Source organism: Staurois parvus, unplaced genomic scaffold (genome assembly GCF_062004578.1).
Source record: "Staurois parvus isolate SC_StPar_1 unplaced genomic scaffold, SC_StPar_1.0 ptg001011l, whole genome shotgun sequence".
Taxonomy (NCBI): domain Eukaryota; kingdom Metazoa; phylum Chordata; class Amphibia; order Anura; family Ranidae; genus Staurois; species Staurois parvus.
The window spans coordinates 140,513-167,370 of record NW_028318807.1 but is presented as its reverse complement, the minus strand read 5'-3'; the positions used below and the strand labels follow the sequence as shown (position 1 = coordinate 167,370).

Genomic DNA, 26,858 nt, shown 5'->3' with positions numbered 1-26,858 from the left:
CACACTATATATGTGTGTATCATCATCTGCTGGAGATAAAAGATGTCACAGTGACTATGGAGGAAGAGGACGGACATGACTATGGAGGAAGAGGACAGACATGACTATGGAGGAAGAGGACGGACATGACTATGGAGGAAGAGGACGGACATGACTATGGAGGAAGAGGACGGACATAAAGGGGGTTAATGGGTGTAAATAGGAAATAACATCTTATTACCTCCTCTGCTGCCACTTCCACCGTCTCCTTGCTGTTTCGCATGGTATGGAACTTCCTCTTTGTTTCAGATGACTTCCTGTCTGTACCTGACATCACTTCCTGTCAGTACCTGACATCACTTCCTGTCTGTACCTAACATCACTTCCTGTCTGTACCTTCCTTTGTGTATAAGTGAGATGACCACCTTGTGGATTTCAGAGGAACTGCAGAAACATCTCAGAATATCCATTCCTGTATAATATCTACCTTACAGGGCTACCAGGGAAGTTCAAAAATAATAATTATAATATATATAATAATAATAATAAATAGCTCTTATGTTTAATAAAGATATTTTATTACATATAGAAAAGTCTTAAAAACACAGAACACAAAAACCAAATGTATAGTTAATAAAACAGATACCACCAAAACTGATCATTTTGGTGAAGAAAATGCAAAAATACATCCTAAAGTATAATAATATCTATCAATCCACTCATAATGAAGATGTCAGACATAAATGACAAGGATGTAATGGTCACAGAGGAATGGTGGTGGAGATCTCTCACAGTAAGAACACTTCCTTGAATGGTTCTATAAATAAAGAATGAATCCTGGAGGGAATAAAGCTGTAAAGCAATAAATAATATATAAACTGGGCCATCCACTTCATCCATAAAGACATTGTGATTGAAGATCTTCTAGATCACATAGAAGGAGGACTCATCCATGATTTCATACATTTGTTTGGAAGGATAGAACAATCCTCAGAAGGGAACATGTAGGATGACAGGAAAGGCTCCTGACTGGTGAGATCCTCCAAACATAATGATGACATCCATGAACTGGAGCGAGCTCGTTGGGGTGATAAAGCCAATCTGGAAACACTGTGTAGACGTTCTCCAAGAACTCAGCACACTCCAGGTGTGGAGAAAGTCTCCAGGTGGGTTTAGCCTGTCATTTATCATAGGTAGAAATGTCCACACATGGACTTCCACAGGGACCCCTGAGACTACATATAGAACTTGGAGGTACCTGTAACATGGAACAGGATTTGGTGTTGCTGGAAGACTGGTCAGAGCAGTGGAGTTGATTGTAGATTTAGTCCTGTAGAACATCTGGTATATGGATACAAAGCCCCCCAGCTGGGAGTAAAGGGTGGAAATGGCTGGTGACCCCCAGATTTGGGCAATGATGTCATCACTATAAATGGATAAAACCCGCGCTATGTGTAACAACTCCAAACCTACAAAAACCTTCTAGCGGACTGCTGCTGTAACAAAGGGAAGGATTCCCTGTCATCTAGAAGAGCATTATGTGTCACAGCGCTGTCCTATTGTGTGTGCACAGAAATCATCACAAATACACTACAAATATGTGGAGACATTCAGAGATAAAGAGCTCGGGGCTCCAAATCCTATTCTCTGCACATCCACTGCTTCCACTTTACACCCACTTCATTGGTCTTATGGAGTTTATCAATAAATGAAGGAAACTGAACCGTGTACAAATCCATCCACAACATAAAGTGCTTTGTGCTCAAGATGCTGCTCCCTGCAGATCCACTGCTTCCACTTTACACCCACTTCATTCATCTCATCAGATTTGCTGCTATAGGAAATCATTTAAAATGATCGTAAAAACAATTCTGCAGCTAATTGGCCACTAGGATTACTTTTACATGAAAGCCGACCCCCAGCTAATAAACCAGCACTAGAATGATGCCTGTAGCTGCAAGCATCCTCCCGGTATAACCACTCCAAGTCCAGCGACGTTCCAGTACATTGCTGGTCCATGTTGGACATATATGTACCAGCAGAGAACACGGACATACCATGAATCGGGTCTGCGGACCAATATGACTGCACTTCATTCTTTTCTGTAATGCCCATGTTGAGGGTTCAGCCCAAAAAAGTTTTATTTCATAACCCGTAATAGAGTTCCATGTGAATTGTGTGACAAGAGCTGAATTTGGGTGTCGCCATGTATTGTGGTGTATAAATTGCCTTGGCCCACAATTGGTACAAATCTTCTGTGAAGAACAGTGGAGGGGCTGAACACTAGTGCTGGCAGTGACCGGGCCGATCCGGCTAACACTGAGTATTGGGGACACTATACAAAGCCGGCACTAGTATAGTTCTGTTCATGATCAATATATTGATCCGTACAAACACTATACTAGTAATGGCGGTGATCAGCGACCTATAGCGTGAGTGCGACAGTGTGCGGCCAATCTAACGCCAGCTGACCCTGGCTGGGAGGGGCTTACTGACCCTGACACTATGTGATGTCACTAGTGGCAGGAATACAGAGATCAGTGAAACATTCTATATACTGACACTGTACTAATGGCACTGGCTGGGTGACGGGGCCATCAAAGGGTTAAATGTGCTAATCTAACATGTGTGTACAATGTAGTGGTGCTTTTACTCAGTGCCGTGTTCTCTCTTCTCTCCCTGGACCAACCAGGGGGGGCAGTGGGGGGTGCAGGCGCATTGACACCCCAAAACAGGAAGTGATGCAGATTACGCCACTTTGCCAAGAGCTGCTGCTCGCCCACAAAATGTGGGTAAGTGGTTGGCAAGTAGTTAAAAAAAACCTTTAAAAAATTTTTTTAAAAAAATTCTCAATATATTTAAGTTTTTTTTAATACTTGTATCAGAATAGTATGATGTTACCATAGTAACCATTGTACTACTGTGGGGGGGGGGGAAGGGGGGTGATCAGGGATTTTGTTTCCATACTTTTCTTTGCAGGAGAAATAATGGTCATTTCTCCTGCAATGCAAAGCTTGCTGTCAGAACCGAACTCATTCATCAACTGTCATCAGTGAGTTAGCTTTTTGACAGCTCAAGATAGTGATCTGTGATTGGTTGGAGCTGGTCACATGGTACAGGGTGCTGTGATTGGCCCCATGTATCATGTGACAGCTGTGGGCCAATCACAGCTCACTAGGAGGAGAAGCAGAGCTGTTATGAATGAGATTGATTCATAATAACTGCTTACATTGGGCTCACCTAGAGATCACATGATCACCGGGTCACAATCACTGGGATCTTCATTCCCCTGTATCCAGCAGACACAGCAGTCGGGGGAGGGGAGCGCTGTGTGCCGGCTCGGGTGTGTGGTGTGCCCCCTGTGTTAGTACAGCCAGAGTGACGTACAAGTACATTGCTTTGCCTGTAGCTGCCGCCTGGCCACAGTACATTGCGGGTGGGAAGCGGGTAATCTAGGACTAAGGATTCCAAGCTCACTCCTTGGGCCATGATATCATCCAGGCAAGAAATGTAAGTTCTGTGTTCCAATTATGAGGTGACAACAGCATAGAGTGCTTTCAGGATAATGGACAAAGGTAGACAAGCATTGCATGCTGTTGTTGTGTGAAGCAAGTCTGTCTCCTTTTTTATTACAGATAATACATTTTGTTTGGCTTTTTCTACATTGTTCCCCGATCCTGACATTTGTGGCCTCCTGGGCTGGATGTGCCGCTGGATCCAGGCCCTGGAGCAAGCCCTGGAGGTGGAACCAGACGAGGACCAGCCCAGCCTTGGAGCCTATTTCAGGCAGCAATTTTAGTTTAGTTACAATTTTTTATGATGTTTTATAGTTTTCTATTGATTGTTGGTAATAAATGTTCTATTTCTCTTGGACAGAGCCCTGTGTTGTGGCCTTCTTCAGCCTTTGCAGGTCGGCAATCTTCTTCATTGCAGTTGGAGCTGATCTGCATGTCCCTAAAGCATTGCAGGACTCTGCTAGCTCCAGCTGCACTGGACAATCTTGCTTACCTGGAATTTCTGGTAATGTCCAAACGAAGTGTTTTCTGGCAAGTCCAGCTTTAGGACTGTAGCAGATAGGATTGCATGTTTCCGAGAGGTAAACCAGCTCCTTCAATCCTAAGCTGGGATACATAAAGATTGAAGTTGTCTGCTTGCTGTCTGCAGCTACTCCCAATCTTGGTTTGCTTCCTCTTGTGAAATGCTGCAACAGTTTACACAGAACACTCCATTCACGTTACATTGTTCACGTTTGGAGTAGCTCTTCATTCCATCCAGGGACTTCTACATAGCTTGGTGGTGTGTAGTTGTGCAGACTGACAAAAGGGGGTGCAGCCAAGTAGACAATGTGTGGGGGGATCCTGTGGCCCAACTCTGTCAAGATGTCTCCCATCACCTCATCTCTAGTTGGGATTGGCATTACACAGAAGTCACATGACTTGAAAGCTGCTCTTGGATGGACTATCAGTTATGGATGAGACCAGTTACATGCAATGTCCCCCAGAAAAGAAGGGGCCCTAATGGGCAAATTGTCTATCTGCTCCACACATACCACTTGGATCCAACTTGTTGCTCATCCACATGTCAGTGTTTTGGCAACAAGAGGTGGGGAGGGAATGAAGTGAGGAACAAGTGTCCACTGGGCACATAAATTCCATAGGCACACACGTCTAGAATCAGGCAGCTAAAGATCCTATGCTCCCCAACCAATCTCAGGGCAAGATGTTACACGGGGTGTAAAGCAAACTTAGTCTGGGTCCAGTTAGTCCAGCATAATGATAGTCCAAACAACAGAAGGCCTTCTTCTTATTCTCCCAACTTTTCTGTGTCTCCAGCATTCCTTGGCAGGCTTACTGTGTGTAAGTTGTGTCCTGGTGTCACGCCTGGTGTCCTGGATATTACACACTTCTTGTATAGTGTGTGTCAATGAAGTAGCACAGGGAACATATTTGGACAGCAGTGTCAGTCTCTGGGGAGGTGAGTGTTCCATGCAGGAGTCTTGGCTAAAACCAGCACCCCAAAAAGACAAAAGCTAGCCGACACTTAGAAAACAAGCTGCAATATTGTGTGTTCCCATATTGGGGAACGTTAGCCTTGCCCACAGAGTCCACTGATAATTCTAAGCTCCCTTGGGGCAGCCAAATGGTTAGCAGATAATGGCCAACCGCTACATGTGCCAGAGAACTTGTGTGATGGGGAACAGCTAAAACTATTTGCAGGACAGACCACCAGGTGAAACCAGCAGAAAGGCCAAAGAGTCTCACCACCAATGCCTCTGGAAGGTCACCTTTTAGTTTTCTTTCTGAAGTGCTGCTTTTTTAGTGTTCGCTATTTGGAATTATTGGTAGCCATACTCAGAAAAGTACCTGTGTTGGATTCCCGACATGACCAAGCCACCATTATTACCCAAAATGCATTTCTGACAATTCAAAAGACACGTTCTGCTACTTTCCAAATAATGTTTATTACAGAAAACATACAAAATTAATGGGGAGGAGGAGGAGGCTGTTGCTGCAGAGGGGGTGGGTGTGAGGGTTGGGGGGGTACAGTGTGTGGAGGGGCTTGGAAAGAGTGGTGGGGAGGGAGGGCTGGGGGAGAGGTTGAATGGGGGGAATGGAAGACAGGGAGAATGTGGGGAGGGGCATTTGAGGGCTGAGGAGAGTGGGCAGGATGTGGAAGGTAAGGGTGGAAACGGGATTGAGAGGAGGAGCATGTAGAAACAACGGGAGGGGGTGTGAAAGTGGGGGTGTGGTCAAGGGGCAAAGTGGAGTGTGAGGAAGGTGCAAAAGAGGGATCCATAGGGAAGGAGGCATACTGGTCTTCGGGTGGGGTTTCTTGAGGGGGCTGCTCCAGAGTGGGTAGTTCCAGATTCGGCACCTCCAAGACTTGTTCCTCTGCTGCTTCCCCGGCACTTTCTACAGGGGAACTCTGTGGCAACCTTGGCATTGGCCCCAAACTACTGCACAAGGGTTGGGAGCCTCTGGCTGAAGGTGCATTTTGTTCAGCCCCTGCTTGACATAAGGCCCGGATATCATGACTAAGGTCCTGCAACACTGTAGTCTGCTCCCTGACCGCGGTGACAAGTCCAAGCAGGGCTTCATGTTGGAGCCCCAGTAACCTTTCTATATTACTTGGCACATTAGAAAGCCTCCTTTGCTCCCATAATCTCTCCATGTTGAACAGCCTTTCCCCAAGCTTGAGAAGGGGGCTGTGTCCAGGTGGACGGGGTGCCGCTCCAGCTGCATCCAATGTTGGCTGCAAGGAGAAACAAACAAAAAAGAAAGCGTGTTTAACACACAGCACAAGGGTACAGTAGGACAGGGGTCTCGTCTGACACCAAACACTAGATCATGTTCTTGTCCCACCCCTAGGACCAGGTATTGGTGAATGCCTTTCCCTGACACATTACACTGGATGAACATTTGACTGAAATGAATGGTTTGGCATCTTTACCCAGACTGATCCCTTCCTGCTGATTTGTCACATGCACATCACTCCCTCCAGCTCCTGACTAAGCAATGATTCGAAAAAAGTAAGTTACACATCACGTTGCCAAATCCTGCCCAGCCAGGAACGGAGTTATACTCTAAATGGGTGACTCATTAGGGAGAACATCTTTAGCATCTCTTACCGGATGTTCAGGCAACTCAGGTGGAGGTGACGGCATTTCACACAAGTTTGGAGTGCCTGAACTTCCCTGCACCAGAAAACAAAAAAAAAATGCATGACATTTCCCAAATACACATGCAACATGCATTTGTACATCCCCACCCCATTACAGCAGTTCCTGTACCCCAACATCAGATGCAGATTCTTCTCCCACTCCAACAGCTGGGGCCTCCAGGGGCAAAAGATGATCTGCAAATAGAGTTCAAGATGATGATTAGCAACAGATACTAGTTAGGCTGTATGTATGATGTGACATTTGTGACCAAGGTTTGAGGGATTGCTCATTGGTATGTTCTTCACCCAAGTTTATCCAGACAAATAGGACACTGGCAGCCACAGCCCAGGAGACTGGTAGGGAGTAGAAAGAGGCTCAGGAGCAGGGGCCACAAGAATGAGGGGCCACCTTTCCTGCCAAAAAAGGAGGCATATGTGTTAGGATGGCTCCATTATGCCCATAAGCTACTGCAGCCATTTTGACTATGGGCTTCAAACATGAAAACAAAATATATAACATTTGTCTTTAAAGGTTAAGGCCGAGGAATCGAGTGCTGATGTCATTCACTGGGTGGAGCTCTGACTTCTCTTTCTCTCTATTCAGCTTGGAGGAAGCATCATTCTGCTGTTGCTCTTGAAGCATCACATGGATCTCCATGCCTACACTTACTTGGTCACCCCCGGCCACCTGAAACCCTCAGCCCGAGCTGCCTGGGTTTATGAGACTTAAAACATTGCCTCACATTGGGCCTAGTTGAATTACCACTGTGCAAACACAACATGTCTACATTAAGACAGCCAGGACTGTCCCACTGCCAAGGATGAACTCAGCTTATAGTCCTAGAGTGCTTCCTTCCCAGAAGGAATTGTCACCTGTAATTCAGAACCTTGGACCCCTATTGTTACTGGATCATCTTTATTGAAGTCTACCAAAACTCTCTCGTGTGTGGCCAAGGTATCCCCCATGTCTACAGGGACCTCAGTCTACACTTTGTTCTTCATGGCTGTTTTTGCTCAGATATCGGGGCACTCTACCGTCAAAGGCTCCACATAGTCCCTTGCAGATTGTCTGTGATTGGCCTAAAACTTCTATTCATGCTGGCCATGTTGACCTTGTCACTGTCTCTGAGAATTCCAACAATCTACCTCTGGTTGGGGTCATTACAGTCTCCTGAAGTGGACACAGATTTACCGGGGTTGTTTCAAACCTTATAGATGTACTACCCGTCATCTGGAGAATCAGACTCTTGTTCCAGGCCTTGTTTTTTTTAAAGGTCACTGTTGGGCAAGGTTGCTCATTTCCTTTAGGGCTTGGGTGTCAAACTGGCGGCCCTCCAGCTGTTGTGAAACTACAAGTCCCATCATGCCTCTGCCTTTGGGAGGCATGCTTGTAACTGTCAATCTTGCAATGCCTCATGGGACTTGAAGTTTTGCAAAAGTTGGAGGGTCAGCAGTTTGACACCTGTGCTTTAGGGTTTTAATTCCTCCCCTTATAAGTCAGGATCATTCTACCTCCCTCATCTTTCAGGGTGTGTAGGGTGCCAAGGGATTACACTCATAATTTAGACTCCCTTTTTCAATTGTAACTCAGTTCTTGTCATCAATCCCTCATGCCTGGGAGCCTGAACTTGGGGCAAAACATCCAAATGGTCTCTCTAGACCAAATACTTCCAGATATTACCTGTCTGCCTTTTTGTCTGAAAGGGGTATTTTCTTCCCTTCACCATGAAAGTCTTGGGGCTCCAATCTGTTTCCTGAGAACAGTTCCCGTCTCATAAAGCATCCCCTCCATGACTTGGTACTCTGACCTGAGCTCCACTGGAAATCCCTCACGTGTTGAAGAGTCTTCCTTATGGGAGTTTTCCCTGTGGCAGGTCTAGTGGCCTAGTCCCTATGTTGTACTGCACTGAGAGTGTTACGTTTCACTATGCTGATATATCTGATTCAGTACCTGAAAGCTGTTGATTTCCCAACTGGCAGGAATACTTAATTGCTGGATGGCCCTGTGCTCTCCACATTGTCAGCAAGAAGATCATGCTTGGGTCCTTCTGCTAGTTCCCCCAGCAGATAGGGAGTCTGCTTGGAGACCTTTGTAGGACCTGGTCACTGGAGGTTAAGTTCTCATTTGATGACCAATGTGCAGTTCCTCCAGACTCCTTCCCTTGCTCCTGTTCCTAATCAGGTAGATTAGGTAGAGCTGGATGGCTGTCTGATATGAAGGATGGGACATTCTAGGTAGTCTGTCTCTCTCTCTCTTTGATATGAAGGACGGGACATTCTGGGTCGTCTGTCTCTCTCTGATATGAAGGACGGGACATTCTGGGTTGTCTGTGTCGGTCTCTGATATGAAGGACGGGACATTCTGGGTAGTCTGTCTCTCTTTGATATGAAGGACGGGATATTTTGGGTAGTCTGTCTCTCGCTGATATGAAGGATGGGACATTCTGGGTAATCTGTCTCTCTCTGATATGAAGGATGGGACATTCTGGGTAGTCTGCCTCTCTCTGATATGAAGGACGGGACATTCTGGGTAGTCTGTCTCGGTCTCTGATATGAAGGACGGGACATTCTGGGTAATCTGTCTCTCTCTGATATGAAGGATGGGACATTCTGGGTAGTCTGTCTCTCTGATATGGAGGACGGGACATTCTGGGTAGACTGTCTCTCTCTGATATGAAGGATGGGACATTCTGGGTAGTCTGTCTCTCTCTGATATGAAGGATGGGACATTCTGGGTAGTCTGTCTCTCTGATATGGAAGACGGGACATTCTGGGTAGTCTGTCTCTCTCTGATATGAAGGATGGGACATTCTGGGTAATCTGTCTCTCTCTGATATGAAGGACGGGACATTCTGGGTAGTCTGTCTCTCTCTGATATGAAGGACGGGACATTCTGGGTAATCTGTCTCTCTCTGATATGAAGGACGGGACATTCTGGGTAGTCTGTCTCTCTCTGATATGAAGGATGGGACATTCTGGGTAGTCTGCCTCTCTCTGATATGAAGGATGGGACATTCTGGGTAGTCTGTCTCTCTCTGATATGAAGGATGGGACATTCTGGGTAGTCTGCCTCTCTCTGATATGAAGGATGGGACATTCTGGGTAGTCTGTCTCTCTCTGATATGAAGGATGGGACATTCTGGGTAGTCTGTCTCTCTGACATGGAGGACGGGACATTCTGGGTAGTCTGTCTCACTCTGATATGGAGGACAGGACATTCTGGGTAGTCTGCCTCTCTCTGATATGAAGGATGGGACATTCTGGGTAGTCTGTCTCTCTCTGATATGAAGGATGGGACATTCTGGTAGTCTGTCTCTCTCTGATATGAAGGATGGGACATTCTGGGTAGTCTGTCTCTCTCTCTGATATGAAGGATGGGACATTCTGGGTAGTCTGTCTCTCTCTGATATGGAGGACAGGACATTCTGGGTAGTGTGTCTATCTCTGATATGGAGAAGGGGACATTCTGGGTAGTCTGTCTATCTCTGATATGAAGGATGGGACATTCTGGGTAGTCTGTCTCTCTCTGATATGAAGGATTGGACATTCTGAGTAGTTTGTCTTGGTCTCTGATATGAAGGACGGGACATTCTGGGTAGTCTGTCTCGATCTCTGATATGAAGGACGGGACATTCTGGGTAGTTTGTCTTGGTCTCTGATATGAAGGACAGGACATTCTGGGTAGTCTGTCTTGATCTCTGATATGGAGGATTGGACATTCTGGGTAGTGTGTCTGATTTTAGAGGTCTCTGTTTTATTATGTATACCTTTGTTTTTATCTTGTGTTCTGTGTCTTTAAGACTTTTCTATCTGTAGTAAAATATCTTTTTTAAACAGTTGGTTGCATGAGAGTTAGGTTTATTGTTTCTTACATTTTTTAGTTATTTTGTAACTTCCCTGGTATCTCTGTAAGGTAGATACAATGCAGGAATGGTTATTAGGGGACATTTCTTGGGGCTGCAGTTCCTCTGAACTCCACAAGATGGTGATCTCATTTCTTCTACCCAGACAGGACTTCTCTATGGAATACAGTCAGGAAGTGATGTCAGGTACAGACAGGAAGTGATGTCAGGAACATACAGGAAGTCATTTGGAATAAAGACACAAAGTTCTATGTGGTCTGAAGGAGATCGGAGAGGTTGCTGGACGTGGCAGTAGAGGAGGTAATTATCATTATACAGGATTTATTTAGCGCCAACAGTTTGCTCAGCGCTTTACAATATAAAGGGAGACAATACAGCAACAATACAGATCAATACAAGAGGGATAGGAGGGCCCTGATCCTGGGAGCTTACAATCTAGGAAGGAGGGGCTGGTGATACAAAAGGTAGTAACTGTGGGGGATGGACTGGTTGGAAGACTAAAGATTCCAGTATTAGCTGAGGGCAGGATAGGCTTCCCTGAAGAGAGAGGTTTTCAACTGAGATTGTGATCAGAGAGAGGAAAGGGGGTGTTTGTGAGGTTGTAGGGAGTGCAAAGATGGGAGAAAACAAGGTGTAATGTATTCCCATCAGAGTGAGTGGAGGACGGTATACATTGTGCTAATGCAAAAGATGAGGTTATGTTGAAGAGTTGGGATGTAGCCGGGTTGTTGACATTAATGGGGATGGTAGAATCTCTGAGAATGATGGCGGGTAGTTCAGAGGAGAGAAAGGGTAGCCAGGCGGAGAAATCATCAAGAAAGCGGGACACGGGTCCAGGAGGCCGATAGATCACTGCAATCCTCAGAGAAATGGGAGAAAACAGCCGGATGCAGTGAGTCTGGGAAGAAGAGAAGGATAGAGAGGGAGGGTTAGGGAGGACTTGAAAGGTGCTCAGTGGGGATAGAAGCAAACCAACCCCACCACCTTTCTGACCACTGGGTCTGGGTGAGTGGGTCCAGAGGAGGCCTCCATAGGAAAGTGCTGCGGGGGAAGCAGAATCTGCTGCTTGGAGTCAGGTTTCTGTAATTATCTTAAGGAAGTGAGAGTCAAAAAGGTCATGGACAGAGGTGAGATTGTTACAGACAGAGTGGGCATTCCAGAGCGCACATGAAAAAGGGAGGGTGGTTTTTGGAGCACGGGGACTGATATTAAATTGAGGGGATTGCAACTATTCCTGGAAGAAAGAGGGTGCCTGGTGTAGGGGTGAGATAGTGGAAGTCCAGGGTTTGGGGAGATACCCCCCCCCCCAGAGGTTAGGAGAAGAAGGGTGAGGAAAGAAAGATGGGAGCAGGATGTACACGAGCGCACATGCCTTCCAGTCCTGGTGTTTGGGTCAGCAGGAGAGTGAAGTATCAGCAGGAGGTGATGAGAGCAGTAGTAGGGAGATGGTAGCAGTGAGGGGGAGATGTACAAGTTTTGGGGTGGAGCAGAGGGGTAAAGAAGTGAGATTTTAAGAACGCAGGATAGTAATATGAAAAGGAGGAGTAGAGGGGACATATGAAAGGTACACGGAGTGGGACTCAGACTTGTAAGAGATGTTTCCCGGGGTGTTTGCTCCCAGTCTGTCCAGCGTGCAGTAGAGTTTCTTGTTGTATCTTCCTGCTGCTTGAGTTCTGCTTTAGTTCAACTGCTTTCTTGCACTCCATCAACGCAGCACTCACTCAAAAGTAGCACCCCATCAGTGATCTCCCCCCATCAGTGATCTCCCCCCATCAGCTGCTCTAAATTTATAGGGAGATGGCCAAATGAGCACTCATCTCCGCCCCAATTAGGAACTGATAAGGATCACATGAATGGGGGGGATGATTCTCAAACACAGACCAGACACAGGCCACAGTCATAAAACGGTAATCTGATGTTATGGTCTATTTACACCCAGTAACCCCCTGTCATGTCCATCCTCTTCCTCCATAGTCATGTCCGTCTTCTTCCTCCATAGTCATGTCCGTCCTCTTCCTCCATAGTCACTGTGACGTCTTTTATCTACAGCAGATGATGATACACATCAATATTTAGAAGGACACAAGGATCTCTACAAGGACGTCATGATGGACAATCAGCCGCCCCTCACATCACCGGGTAAGAGGAGACTTTATTGTAAAGGAGAGAGCAGTACGGAGGATCCACCTAGATCCCCCATCATCTGATAAACACATAGAAACAATGGATTCAGTCAGTGTGTGTGTTTCCTACAGATGGATCCAGTCATGGGAACCCACCAGAGAGATGTCCCCGTCCTCTGTATTCCCGGGATTCCACACAGGAAGGTCACACCATCCCTCACCATCATCAGGTAGATGGATCCAGTAATTGGAACCCACCAGAGAGATTTCCCCGTCCTCTGTATTCCTGGAATTCAACACAGGAAGATCTCAACTATGCAGAACATCATCAGGTAGATGTGTATAAAGCATAACTATTAGTGATTGTTCCTCAAGGGTGTTTGTTACATTGAATTTATTTTTGAATTTTCAGAGTGGACTCCTCGGGGATGATAATATTGATGTTAAAGAAGAGTATAAAGAGGAGGATGAGGAGTATGGAGTGATGGAGGAGTTTTCAGAAGGACACAAGGATATGATGGAGCCACCTAATACCAGGAACCCCCCAGAGAGATGTCCCCGTCCTCTGTATTCCCGGGATTCCACACAGGAAGGTCACACCATCCCTCACTATTACAAGGTTGGTGGGATGAAACATCTAGAACATGGACTTGTGGAGACAATGTGTGGAGTTCTTTTATGTGACCTTACATTTTACAGATGATATTTTCTCTCATTTCCTTGATTTAGAGTGGAGATCCAATCGATATAGAATTTGAGGTGAAAGCAGAAGAAGAAGAGGCGTATGTGAGGGATGATCAGCAGTCTATGGAGGAGGATGGAATAACGGGGACATTTATAGAGGAGGACACTCCTACAGAGATCAGCACAGGTGGGTCATGAACACTAAATCCATTCCTCCACCCATACTGCTCACTGATTGGTCCAGAGTAGGGCGGGGACTGGGTGATATCAGCCTGTAATCCCCTGGTCACTTTCCTGAGCTGTGTTCCCCGTCCTGTATTCCTGGATTTCTCTCGGATAATCTTCCTTCTCTGTGCTGCAGACACAATTTATGTATCTAGACTGGATTTATGGAGGTTCTGGGGTTCAGCTGCCAGCGTCATGTGACCTAGGCTCCTGGGACATGTGATTTGGGTCTCCTTCCCCATGCCTGGGTCTAGTAAGATCTCTGACAGAACATTTCTCCCAGGGTTCCTTGCTCTGTGGTCTGCTGGCTGTGCCGGGTGGAGGGATATGTCTGTAGTGTCTCAGACCCAAGTCACTGAGTGCAGTCTCAGGAGATGGGAGGCAGCGGTGTGGGATCTCTGCAACTTGTCTACAGTAAACATTTAATCTTCCACTGATTACTGAATACCAATATTATGAGTCCTGACCACATTGTACATTACATACTCCTGACCCCTGCACTATATACTCTGTTGTACATTATATACTCCTGACCCCTGCACTATATACGCTATTTTGTACATTACATACTCCTGACCCCTGCACTATATACTCTATGTTGTACATTACATACTCCTGACCCCTGCACTATATACTCTGTGTTGTACATTACATACTCCTGACCCCTGCACTATATACTCTGTGTTGTACATTGCATACTTCTGACCCCTGCACTATATACTCTGTTGTACATTACATACTCCTGACCCCTGCACTATATACTCTATGTTGTACATTACATACTCCTGACCCCTGCACTATATACTCTATGTTGTACATTCCATTCTCCTGACCCCCGCACTATATACTCTATGTTGTACATTACATACTCCTGACCCCCGCACTATATACTCTATGTTGTACATTACATACTCCTGACCCCTGCACTATATACTCTATGTTGTACATTACATACTCCTGACCTCTGCACTATATACTCTATGTTGTACATTACATACTCCTGACCCCTGCACTATATACTCTATGTTGTACATTACATACTCCTGACCTCTGCACTATATACTCTATGTTGTACATTACATACTACTGACCCCTGCACTCTATACTCTGTTGTACATTACATACTCCTGACCCCTGCACTATATACTCTATGTTGTACATTACATCCTCCTGACCCCTGCACTATATACTCTATGTTGTACATTACATACTCCTGACCCCTGCACTATATACTCCATGTTGTACATTACATCCTCCTGACCCCTGCACTACATACTCTATGTTGTACATTACATACTCCTGACCCCTGCACTATATACTCTATGTTGTACATTACATACTCCTGACCTCTGCACTATATACTCTATGTTGTACATTACATACTCCTGACCCCTGCACTATATACTCTATGTTGTACATTACATACTCCTGACCCCTGCACTCTATACTCTGTTGTACATTACATCCTCCTGACCCCTGCACTATATACTCTATGTTGTACATTACATACTCCTGACCCCTGCTCTCCCCCTCCTCCCACTGCTATATATACACATAATATGGATTCTCTTTTGTTACACCCATTTCCTCCCAGCTGGACATTTTATATCGGATGATGTGATTGGAGCACAGACTTTTACATGGTGATAATAATGTGATAACATCCTCCAACTTTGGACCCTTAAACAGAAAGTGATAATAAGGGAGGAGTCAATACCCCAATGATGGTGGTCTTCAGGATCAGTCCAGTCTTCATCTTGGTTGTTCTCCCCCCATCCTCACTCTCTGACCTCTGGTGGGGCTCAGCCCCGCTGTTCTTCATGACTAAATCATGGACTAAATAAGGAAGTGCAGTACTTCTTGTGTTGGGAAGATGGCGATGAGTGATAGAGGGGGTGGGGACCCTCGTCCTATAATCCCCTCATCACTCTCCCTCCTATAAAAGACAGTTCTGGTTGTTTCCTCACTCTCTGACTAAGGTCCATGAATAAAGAAATGACCTGGTAGGAGATCAGAGGAGCCATTTCCTAGTTCCCTTGAGGGTGGAATTGTAAGCTCCTCAGAGACCAAGCTGCCTGATGTGGGCGGAGTCCTGGTTTGGGGGAACCAATCAGCTCCTGTCTAGTAATCCTCTTTGTCTTTGTATTTTAGTCCATGGCCGGGAGATGAGGAAAACCTCCGAGGATTGTCTCACTTTGTCTCCAGACTGGAAAGTAGAAGATGAGGACATCACACAGTATAGTCCAGGAGAAAACCCGGCTCCCTCCAATGTCCATCTGGCTCCACCCAGTGTAGATGGACCATCGGATTCCTTGTATCCTGAGGAACTTCAGACTGTGCGGGACCGGGCCGGCCTTCCAACAGGGAAGAGCTTCTTCTGTACTGAGTGCGGGATGTGTTTCCATGCTAAATACCATCTTAACGTGCATAAAAGATCTCACACAGGTGAGAAGCCGTATTCCTGTCCTGGATGCGGGAAATGTTTTTCACAGAAATCCAATCTTGTCAGACATCAGAGATCTCAAATGGGAGATAAGCCGTTCTCCTGTCCTGAGTGTGGGAAATGTTTCCATTTTAGATGCCATCTTAATGAGCATAAAATAACTCACACAGGAGAGAAACCGTATTCCTGTCCTGAGTGCAGGAAATGTTTTTCACAGAAATCCCAGCTTATCGTACATCAGAGATCTCACACAGAAAAGCCGTATTCCTGTACTGAGTGCGGGAAATGTTTCCGTTTTAATTGCTATTTTAATGAACATAAAAGAATTCATACAGGAGAAAAGCCGTATTCCTGCCTTGAGTGCGGGAAAGGTTTTCCACAGAAATCCCAGCTTACCGTACATCAGAGATCTCACACGGGGGAAAAGCCATATTCCTGTCCTGAGTGCGGGAAATGTTTCCGTTTTAAATGCCATCTTAATGAGCATAAAAGAACTCACACAGGAGAGAAGCCGTATTCCTGTCCTGAGTGTGGGAAATGTTTTTCACGGAAATCCATTCTTTACAAACATCAGCGATCTCACACAGGGGAGAAGCCATTTTCCTGTCTCGAGTGTGGGAAATGTTTTTCAAATAAGTCAAATCTTTTCCCACATCAGAGATCTCACACGGGGGAGAAACCGTATTCCTGTCCTGAGTGCGGTAAATTTTTTTCAGTGAAGGCCAGTCTTTACAAACATCAGAGATTGCACAGGGGGGAGAAGCTGCTTTGTACTCTTGAGTGAGGGAATTGTTCCTAACTGAAGTCCTGTCTTCCTGTACATCAGGGGTCCCACACAACCCTGGAGGTGTATTAGTGCCTTGAGTGTGGGAAATGTCTTCTAGATGAATGTTGCTGGACATCCCAGCTCTCATGTGGGGAAGAAGCACACCCTGATATACACCTCAGATATACTCCATGGCTGATCTTCATCATGGAAGAAACAGTTCATAAGGAGGTCAGAGGTCCCTAAAGACATGAATGAAGTGTGGGACTGGGATGGCCATTGATGGCAGAAGAAGAATAAAAATGGAGTCCTGACTTGGAGCACTGGGTTGACTTTTCATTGGGGTGCAGCCTATGTACTATGGATGGCTTTTGATGCCATTGATGGCAGGAGAAGAATAAAAATGGAGTCCTGCTCTGTGATTGGCTGAGTACATTTGTGGTGGGAGATTTCACAAACACTGGAGGTCTATTATTGATACTTTGTGGACAAATGTTCCAAGCACTCATTAGGCCCACAGTTGGAGGTGAGGACAATACTTTCATGGTGGGGGATCACTGAAGAGGTGGGTGGTAATAAAATGTCCCAATTCTAGAAGAGTGACTGATGGTGTACACATGGAAGCAATGGAATTGTGTGTATACCGGGAATGAAGGAGTGATTGGTGAATGCACATATTGGGACTTTCCCGTGTCTTTCTCCATACATGTTTCTTCTTGTATGTTTCCCGTGATACAAATGTCTGTGTATATGATCGGCACATGATGGTCTGTCTATGACAAACGTTTCATTGATCTGATCATTTCCATGGTGATTGTGGACACATTGTGATTGGTTGATGGGGGATGGAAAGCACAGAGAGCAGGAAGTAGAGCGCCATCCTTTCTACCTTTCTCTATTCCTAGTTCAGATTTGTAGCAGAAATCCCCAACATGTAGCAATACACGGACAATTGATATCAGACAATGAGGCAGAGGAAGGCCAATCATGAAGCTGTAGGTGGTGCAGCATAGACTGGAACAGGGTCCTCCAGGAGTGCAGCTCACACTGCGGGCAGAACTCCTCCTACTGGGTCATTCAGGCTTCACGCAGCTACAGCTGCACTCCCGGGACTGCCACGCCTGGACTGTATATGGGGTGGGTGTGGAGGGAGGAGGAGCAGGGCTTGGCTAATGGAAAGTGGGAGCATCTCTGAGTTACTGATGGATATACAGTATATGGAGATCAAGGAGAGTTCATCTTCTGCCGGCTATAGATGGGGCCCTTCAACAGTTGGAGTATAGGGAATGATCATGACTGGGTCAAATCTGCAGAGAAGATGGAGTAATGGGATCTCATTGGATGAAGTGGGGTTGAGGTGTCTGCTAGCAGTGTCCACGTGTGAGAAGTAGAGGGGAAGTGGGGGAGGGTAAAGGTGTCTGCTAGCAGTGTCCACGTGTGAGAAGTAGAGCAGAAGTGGGGGAGGGTAGAGGTGTCTGCTAGCAGTGTCCACGTGTGAGAAGTAGAGTGGAAGTGGGGGAGGGTAGAGGTGTCTGCTAGCGGTGTCCACGTGTGATAAGTAGATGGGCAGTGGGGGAGGGTAAAGGTGTCTGCTAGCTCTGTGCACATGTGAGAAGTAGAGCGGAAGTGGGGGAGAGTAGGGGTGTCTGCTAGCAGTGTCCACGTGTGAGAAGTAGAGCAGAAGTGGGGGAGGGTAAAGGTGTCTGCTAGCAGTGTCCACGTGTGAGAAGTAGAGCGGAAGTGGGGGAGGGTAGAGGTGTCCGCTAGCGGTGTCCACGTGTGAGAAGTAGAGCGGAAGTGGGGGAGGGTAGAGGTGTCCGCTAGCGGTGTCCACGTGTGAGAAGTAGAGCGGAAGTGGGGGAGGGTAGAGGTGTCCGCTAGCGGTGTCCACGTGTGAGAAGTAGAGTGGAAGTGGGGGAGGGTAGAGGTGTCTGCTAGCGGTGTCCACGTGTGAGAAGTAGAGCAGAAGTGGGGGAGGGTAGAGGTGTCTGCTAGCGGTGTCCACGTGTGAGAAGTAGATGGGAAGTGGGGGAGGGTAGAGGTGTCTGCTAGCAGTGTCCACGTGTGAGAAGTAGATGGGAAGTGGGGGAGGGTAAAGGTGTCTGCTAGCAGTGTCCACGTGTGAGAAGTAGAGCAGAAGTGGGGGAGGGTAGAGGTGTCTGCTAGCTGTGTCCACGTGTGAGAAGTAGATGGGAAGTGGGGGAGGGTAGAGGTGTCTGCTAGACAAGTGGGCAGGTCTGCTCCTCACGCTCCTGGGGAGAGCTCATATTTTTAAAATGGCCACTTTCCCTAAACTACTTTATCCACTTCAATCCATTCCTCTACTACTCCATCATGGAGACGTAACCAAACTAAACACAGCTCTCTCACAATTTCTCTGGAGGGGTCGCCATCCACGCATAGCTTTCTATCCTATCTCCACATTTTGGGATCAAGCGCTATCTTTCATCCAATTTGTGACAGGAGTTAAACTCCCTGAATCTCCAATACATCTACTATTCGGCAATTTGGACTCTACCCTTTTCATGCTTCACAGGGGCCTCAAGTCACTTCTTCAACAAAACAAGTCTTGGATGTCTACTTTCCTCCTGATGGCAAGACGAGCCATCCTGAAAAAATGAGTAGATGGTACACCACCAACCATATCTGACGTCAAAAAGGATCTCATCCGCCTCCTCCATACAGACAAACTTCATCTTTTCTCATCCTGTCCAAACAAATCAGAGTCTTTCGCATGAAAATGGCAAATATACGTATCAAGAACATTCTATCTGAACAAAGAAGCCTTCTGGAAAATGCTATGGCAGATCCTGCCCCCACCTACACCCCCTCCAGAACACTGTCTCCACTTCTGACTAAAACGTATGGATAATGTATTTATTAAGGCATTAGTGGTCCTGAGATCCCTCTGCTCCACGGAGGTCAACCCATCTAAATCCAACTTGTCATATGAGCATGAGGCCATGATGTCCTTAGGATCCACCCCCTCCCTCCCCTTCAAGGGGTCGCTGAACAACGTGCTACTTAGATGCTCCACTAGAGGTTCCGGCTATACTTCTATGTCTATTTATCCCTCTCTAATCCCACACATCAGAGATCAGGGGATTCCTTTTTATTCCCTTTCTAGCTCCCTTTTCTTTCTGCCCTCCCCCCCCTCTTTCCACCCCCCTCCCCCTTCCTCCCCCCTTCCTTCTCCCCCCTCCCCCTTCTTAAGCCCTCTTCTGTATTCCTATTCCTTTGTCTCTTTTATGTCCCTTTTGTACATTTGTAGGATGTATTGTGGAGATGTATAGATGTTGATGTGATCCCCGGTCTCCTCACTCCAACACACATTGGAGAGCAGAACCCAGCAATGCTCTATGTACATCATCTGCAATGTCTATCCAGTCATTAATGTCATCTGTTCTCTCTGTTTGTAACACCCAAATGACTTGATGTTTTCTTTTTTTTATTGACATAAAACCCAATAAATATTTCTTTAAAAAAAAAAAAAAACAAGTTCACAATGATGGTAAAAATTATTGTAGGCCCAAAATATCTATCACACTAGTAACAAAAATACAATTCCAGTATCTATCCCGCCATTTGTAGACGCTGCAACTTTCACAGAAAACGATTCATTTACATGGATTGGGGTTTTATTTTTAGCGAAGACACGGAGCAGAATACATTCTGGACGAAATTTATGACGAAATTTTAATTTTAATTTTTTTTTGCTGGACAAGATTAACCCCTCGCCTTCCAGAGGATTTTCCCCCCTTCCTGACCACGCCTCTTTTTGATATTCAGCGCTGCACTAATTCCACTGATAATTGCGCGGTCATGCAGTGCTGCACCCAAACAATATTTACATCCTTTTTTCACACAAATAGAGCTTTCTTTTGGTGGTGTTTGATCACCCGTGTGCTTTTTATTTTTCGCGCTACAATCAAAAAAAGACCGAAAATTTTGAAGAAAAACAAAATTGTTTACTTTCGGCTATACAAAATATATAGTAAACTCAAAGTTAGTCAAAAATTTAGGCCAAAATGTATTCTGCTCCATGTTTTTGGTGAAAAATCCCAATAAGTGTATATTGATTGCTTTGTGTGATAGTTATAGCGTCTACAAACTATGGGAGAGATAATGGAATTTACACCATTTTTTGCTATACAGCGCTGTGCTAGTTTAACTGACAATTGCGCAGTCATGCAATACAGTAAATAAATGAAATTTACGTCCTTTTGAGCTTTCTTTCAGTGGTATTTGATCACCTGTGCATTATTTATTTTTGGTGCTATAAACAAAAAAAACTTTGAAAAAAAAAGTTTTGAAAAAAAAAAAGATTTTCTCATTTCTGTCATAAAAATATTAAAAAATACTAAAATATTCTGCTACATATCTTTGGTTAAAAATATTCCCAGTAATTGTATATTGATTGCTTTGTGTGATAGTTATAGTGTCTACAAACTATGGGAGAGATAATGGAATTTACAGCTTTTACTTTCTGACTGCCATCACATTTCTTGAGGTGATAAAATACCAGAGGAGTACAAACACCCCAAATGACCCCTTTTCAGAAAGTAGACACCCTAAGCTATCTGCTGAGAGGCATATTGAGTCCATGGAAGATTTTTTTTATTTCCACAAGTTTCTGGAAAATTACAAAAACGTTTTTTACACAAAGTTGTCATTTAACCACTTGCCTACCAGGCACTTATACCCCCTTATTTACCAGGCCAATTTTCAGCGCTGCCGCACTTTGATTGACAATTGCGCGGTTATGCAACATTGTACCCATATGAAATTTTGATCATTTTTTCTCACAAATAGAGCTTTCTTTTGGTGGTATTTAATCGCCACTGGGCGCTTTACTTTTTGCGCTATAAATAAAAAATTGCCAAAAATTTGAAAAAAAAAAAAAAAAGTTTCTTTGTTTCTATTATAAAATTTTTCAAACAGGTATTTTTTCTCCTTCACTGATGTGCGTTGATGAGGCAGCACTGATGGGCACTGATAGGCGGCACTGATAGGCAGTACTAATGAGGTGGCACGGATAGGCGGCACTGATAGACCGCACTAATGAGGTGGCACGGATAGGCGGCACTGATAGACCGCACTAATGAGGTGGCAAGGATAGGCGGCACTGATAGACCGCACTAATGAGGTGGCACGGATAGGCGGCACTAATATGCAGCACTGATAGGCGGCACTGATAGGTGACACTAATGATGGGTACTGATAGACGGCACTGACTGGCATCACTGCTGGGCACTGACTGGCGGCACTGACTGGCACAACCGCTGGGCACTGACTGGTGGCACTGACTGGCAGCACTGCTGGACTGCACTGGTGGGTGGCACTGGTAGGCAGCACTGGTGGGTGGGCACAGGTGGGTGGCACTGGTGGGCACAGGTGGGTGGCACTGCTGGGCACAGGTAGGTGGCACTTCTGGGCACAGGTGTGTGAAATTGCAGAGTGGCACAGGTGGGTGCACTGCTGGGCACAGGTGGGCGGAGCTAGTGGGTGCACTGCAGGGCACAGGTGGGCGGAACTTGCGGGTGGCACTGCTGGGCACCAATCATCAGGGCACTGATCATCAGTGCCCTGATGATCGGTGCCGATCCCCGCTCTGACAACTGCCGGTTCTCGGCAGTACTTTCCTCACGATCTGACAGCGTGAGGAAAGTGCAGCCGAGAACCGGCACTTGCATTTCCCTGTGATCAGCGTGTCATTGGACACCGCTGATCAGGTGGTAAAAGGCCGCTGTGATTGGCCTTTTACCACATCACGTGATCAGCTGTGTCCGTAGGACACAGCGATCACTGAGATCGCCGGGTGCGCGCCCCCTAGGGCGCGCAGGAGAGCGCGTTCTGGGAGGACGTCATATGACGCCCACTCAGAACTGGCCGGCCGCAGTGCAGCCGTCATTCGGCTATCTGCGGTCGGCAACAAGTTAAATGATATATTTGTCACACAAGCCATGGGTATATATAGAATTACACCCCAAAATACATTCTGCTACTTCTACCGAGTATGGGGATACCACATGTGTGAGACTTTTTGGGAGCCTAGCCACATACAGGAGCCTGAAATCCAATGACCACTTTGAAAGCCTGAAGGTGGGTAACTTCCTCATTTCACTTCCTCACTACCTATCACAGTTTCGGAGGCCCTGACATGCCAGGATAGCACCAAACCCCCCCAAATGACCCCTTTCTTGAAAGTAGACACCCCAAGGAATTTAAAAAGAGGCATGGGGAGTATTTTACAGATCTCATTTTTTCTCAAAAGGTTTTGAAATATAAAAAAAAATAGAAACATTTCTTTTGTTTTTTTTCTTCAATCTTCAAAAACTTATGGCAGCAAATGAGATCCACACTACCAGATGCTTCTCGGGGCTGCAGTTCCTCTGAGCTCCACAAGGTGGGGATCTCACTTCTACCCAGACAGGAAGTCTCTATGGAAGACAGACAGGAAGTGATGTCAGGTACAGACAGGCAGTGATGTCAGGTACAGACAGGAAGTGATGTCAGGTACAGGCAGGAAGTGACCTGAAATAAAGACAAAGTTCCGTGTGGCACAAAGAAAAAGAGACATCGGTGGAAGTAGCAGCAGAGGAGGTAATAAGATGGTATTTCCTATTTACACCCAGTAACCCCCCATCATGTCCATCCTCTTCCTCCATAGTCACGTCCATCCTCTTCCTCCATAGTCACGTCCGTCCTCTTCCTCCATAGTCACGTCCGTCCTCTTGCTCCATAGTCACGTCCGTCCTCTTCCTCCATAGTCACGTCCGTCCTCTTCCTCCATAGTCATGTCTGTCCTCTTCCTCCATAGTCACTGTGACGTCTTTTATCTCCAGCAGATGATGATACACACATATATAGTGTGGGAACCCAGATGAACCCCTTCAGGGGGAGGAGTTGATGATAATATATTTGCTCCCAAAGCTGGCCTATATGGTTCAGTTTTATCGTTCAGCCAGCGGGATGAGAGAAAAAAATATTATTATTATTATGCATGACTTATATAGCGCCAACAGTTTGCTCAGCACTTTACAATATAACTGGAGACAATACAGCAACAATACAGATCAATACAAGAGGGATAGGAGGGCCTGATCCTGGGAGCTTACAATCTAGGAGGGAGGGGCTAGTAGTACAAAAGGTAGTAACTGTGGGGGATGGACTGGTAGGAGGAGTAGAAGATTTCATTATTAGCTGAGGGCAGGATAGGCTTCCCTGAAGAGAGAGGTTTTTAGAGATCACCTAAAAGGGAGCAGAGTAGGCGATAGTCTGATAAATTGGGGTAGAGAGTTCCAGAGGATGGGAGAAGTCCTGGAGATGAGCATGGGAGGAGGAGACAAGGGAGCTAGAGAGCAGAAGGTCTTGCAAGGAGAGGAGAGGACGGTTTGGGTGATAAAGAGACAAGATTGGTGATGTAATTTGGGGCAGAATTATAAATGGCTTTATATGTTATTGTTAATGTTTTGAATTTTATCCGTTGGGCAAAGGGAAGCCAGTGGAGGGATTGGCAGAGAGGGGTGGAGGACACTGAGTGGAGGTCAGTGGAAGGATTTGCAGAGAGGGATGGATGACACTGAGTGGAGGCCAGTGCAGGGATTGGCAGAGAGGGGTGGAGGACACTGAGTTTGAAGTCAGAGGAGGGATTGGCAGAGAGGGATGGAGAACACTGAATGGAGGTCACTGGAGGGACTGGCAGAGAGGGCTGGAGAACACTGAGTGGAGGCCAGTGGAGGGATTGGCAGAGAGGGGTGGAGGACACTGAATGGAGGCCAGTGGAGGGATTGTCAGAGAGGGGTGGAGGACACTGAATGGAGTCCAGTGGAGGGATTGGCAGAGAGGGGTGGCAGATACAGAACGGTTAGTAAGGTGGATGAGTCTGGCAGCAGCATTCATGATAGACTGAAGAGGGGATAGCCTGCGATGAGGTCGGCCAATGAGGAGGGAGTTACAACAGTCAAGGCGAGATATAACCAGGGAGGGAATAAGTTGCTTAGTGGTTTCCAAGGTTAGGAACGGGCGTATCTTGGAGATGTTGCGGAAATGAAGTCTACACGATTTGGACAGTGATTGGATTTGGGGCTGAAAGGACAGATGGGAGTCTAGGATTACACCTAGTACCCTGGAATGAGGGGAGGGACTGATGGTTGTGCTATTGATCTTGATGGAGAAGTCAGGGGAGGGGGCACGGGCTGGGGGGAATACTAAGAGCTCAGTTTTGGAAAGATTGAGTTTCTGGAAGTGGAGTGACATCCATGCCGATATGTCACTCAGTAGGTTAGTAATGCGAGAGGAGACTGAAGGGGTGAGGTGAGGGGTAGAGAGATAGATTTGTGTGTCATCAGCACAGAGATGGTACTTAAAGCCATGGGAGGTTATCAAGTGACCAAGGGAGGAGGTGTAGATGGAGAAGAGAAGGGGTCTAAGGACAGAGCCTTGAGGGACCTCTACAGAAATAGGAAGTGAGGGGGAGGTGGCAGCATTATAGGTAATGCTGAAGAAGCGCTGTGATAGGTAGGAGGAGAACCAGGAGAGAGCAGAGTCTCGGAGGCCAAGAGAGTGGAGTTTTTTGAGGAGGAGGATGGTAAACAGTATCAAAAGCCGCAGTATCAAAAGTAGTAAGAGTACGGAGTAGTGGTCATTCGTTGGGATTAGTACGGAGTAGTGGCCATTGGTTGGGATGAGTACGGAGTAGTGGCCATTGATTGTGATGAGTACGGAGTAGTGGCCATTGGTTGGGATGAGAACGGAGTAGTGGTCATTGGTTGGGAAGAGTATGGAGTAGTGGTCATTGGTTGGGATGAGTACGGAGTAGTGGCCATCGGTTGGGATGAGTGCGGAGTAGTGGCCATCGGTTGGGATGAGAATGGAGTAGTGGTCATTGGTTGGGATGAGTACGGAGTAGTGACCATTGGTTGGGATGAGTACGGAGTAATGGCCATTGGCTGGGATGAGTACGGAGTAGTGGCCATTGGTTGGGATGAGTACGGAGTAGTGGCCATTGGTTGGGATGAGTACGGAGTAGTGGCCATCGGTTGGGTGAGTGCGGAGTAGTGGCCATCGGTTGGGATGAGAATGCAGTAGTGGTCATTGGTTGGGATGAGAATGCAGTAGTGGTCATTGGTTGGGATAAGTATGGAGTAGTGACCATTGGTTGGGATGAGTACGGAGTAGTGGCCATTGGTTGGGATGAGTCCAGAGTAGTGGCCATTGGTTGGGATGAGTATGGAGTAGTGGCCATTGGTTGGGATGAGTACGGAGTAGTGGCCATTGGTTGGGATGAGTACGGAGTAGTGGCCATTGGTTGGGATGAGTACGGAGTAGTGGCCATTGGTTGGGATGAGTACGGAGTAGTGGCCATTGGTTGGGATGAGTTCTGAGCAGTGGCCATTGGTTGGGAGGAGTACGGAATAGTGGCCATTAGTTTGGATGAGTACGGAGTAGTGGCCATTGGTTGGGATGAGTACGGAGTAGTGGCCATTGGTTGGGATGAGTACGGAGTAGTGGCCATTGGTTGGGAGGAGTACAGAGTAGTGGCCATTGGTTGGGATGAGTACGGAGTAGTGGCCATTGGTTGGGATGAGTACGGAGTAGTGGCCATTGGTTGGGATGAGTACGGAGTAGTGGTCATTGGTTGGGATTAGTATGGAGTAGTGGCCATTGGTTGGGATGAGTATAGAGTAGTGGCCATTGGTTTTAGCAGTTAGTAGATCATTAGTGAGGTTTAGTAGGGCAGTTTCAGTGGAGTGTAGAGAGCGAAAGCCAGACTGTAAAGGGTGAAGAAGGTTGTTGTCGGTGAGGTGGGAGCTCAGGTGATTGTAGACTAAGCGTTCTAGGAGTTTAGAGGTAAATGGCAGCAGGGAGATGGGTCTTAAGTTGTTCAGGTTGGTGGGGTCCAGGGAGGGCTTGTTAAGTATGGGAGTGATGTGCGCATGCTTTATAGGGGAGGGGAAGGCACCAGTAGAGAGGGAAAGATTGAAGATGTGAGTGAGGGAGCATAGGATGGAAGAGGGTGACCGTAGTAGTTGTGAGGGGACAGGATCCAGGGGGCAGGTGGTGAGACGGGCTTCTAAGAAAACCTTAGTGACCTCTTCAGTAGTAGCGAGGTC

At 46.5% G+C, this 26,858-nt stretch overlaps 1 protein-coding gene and 1 long non-coding RNA gene across 2 annotated transcripts in view; one reads left to right on the top strand and one right to left on the bottom strand.

Annotated features, from left to right (window-relative positions):
* The window catches only part of LOC149441214 (uncharacterized), a 63,109-nt gene that overhangs the window by 29,773 nt on the left and 6,478 nt on the right, over positions 1-26,858 (top strand). Inside the window, exon 2 of the mRNA XM_089657587.1 lies at positions 16,295-16,658. Coding sequence (XP_089513713.1) covers positions 16,295-16,658 — 364 coding nt within the window. The remainder of the gene's footprint in view (positions 1-16,294; positions 16,659-26,858) is intronic.
* On the bottom strand, positions 6,121-6,983 carry LOC149441216 (uncharacterized). The gene is made up of 3 exons (XR_016307421.1): positions 6,770-6,983; positions 6,608-6,673; positions 6,121-6,231 (listed from the first exon to the last, which is right to left on the bottom strand). It is a non-coding gene; the product is annotated as an uncharacterized LOC149441216 (long non-coding RNA).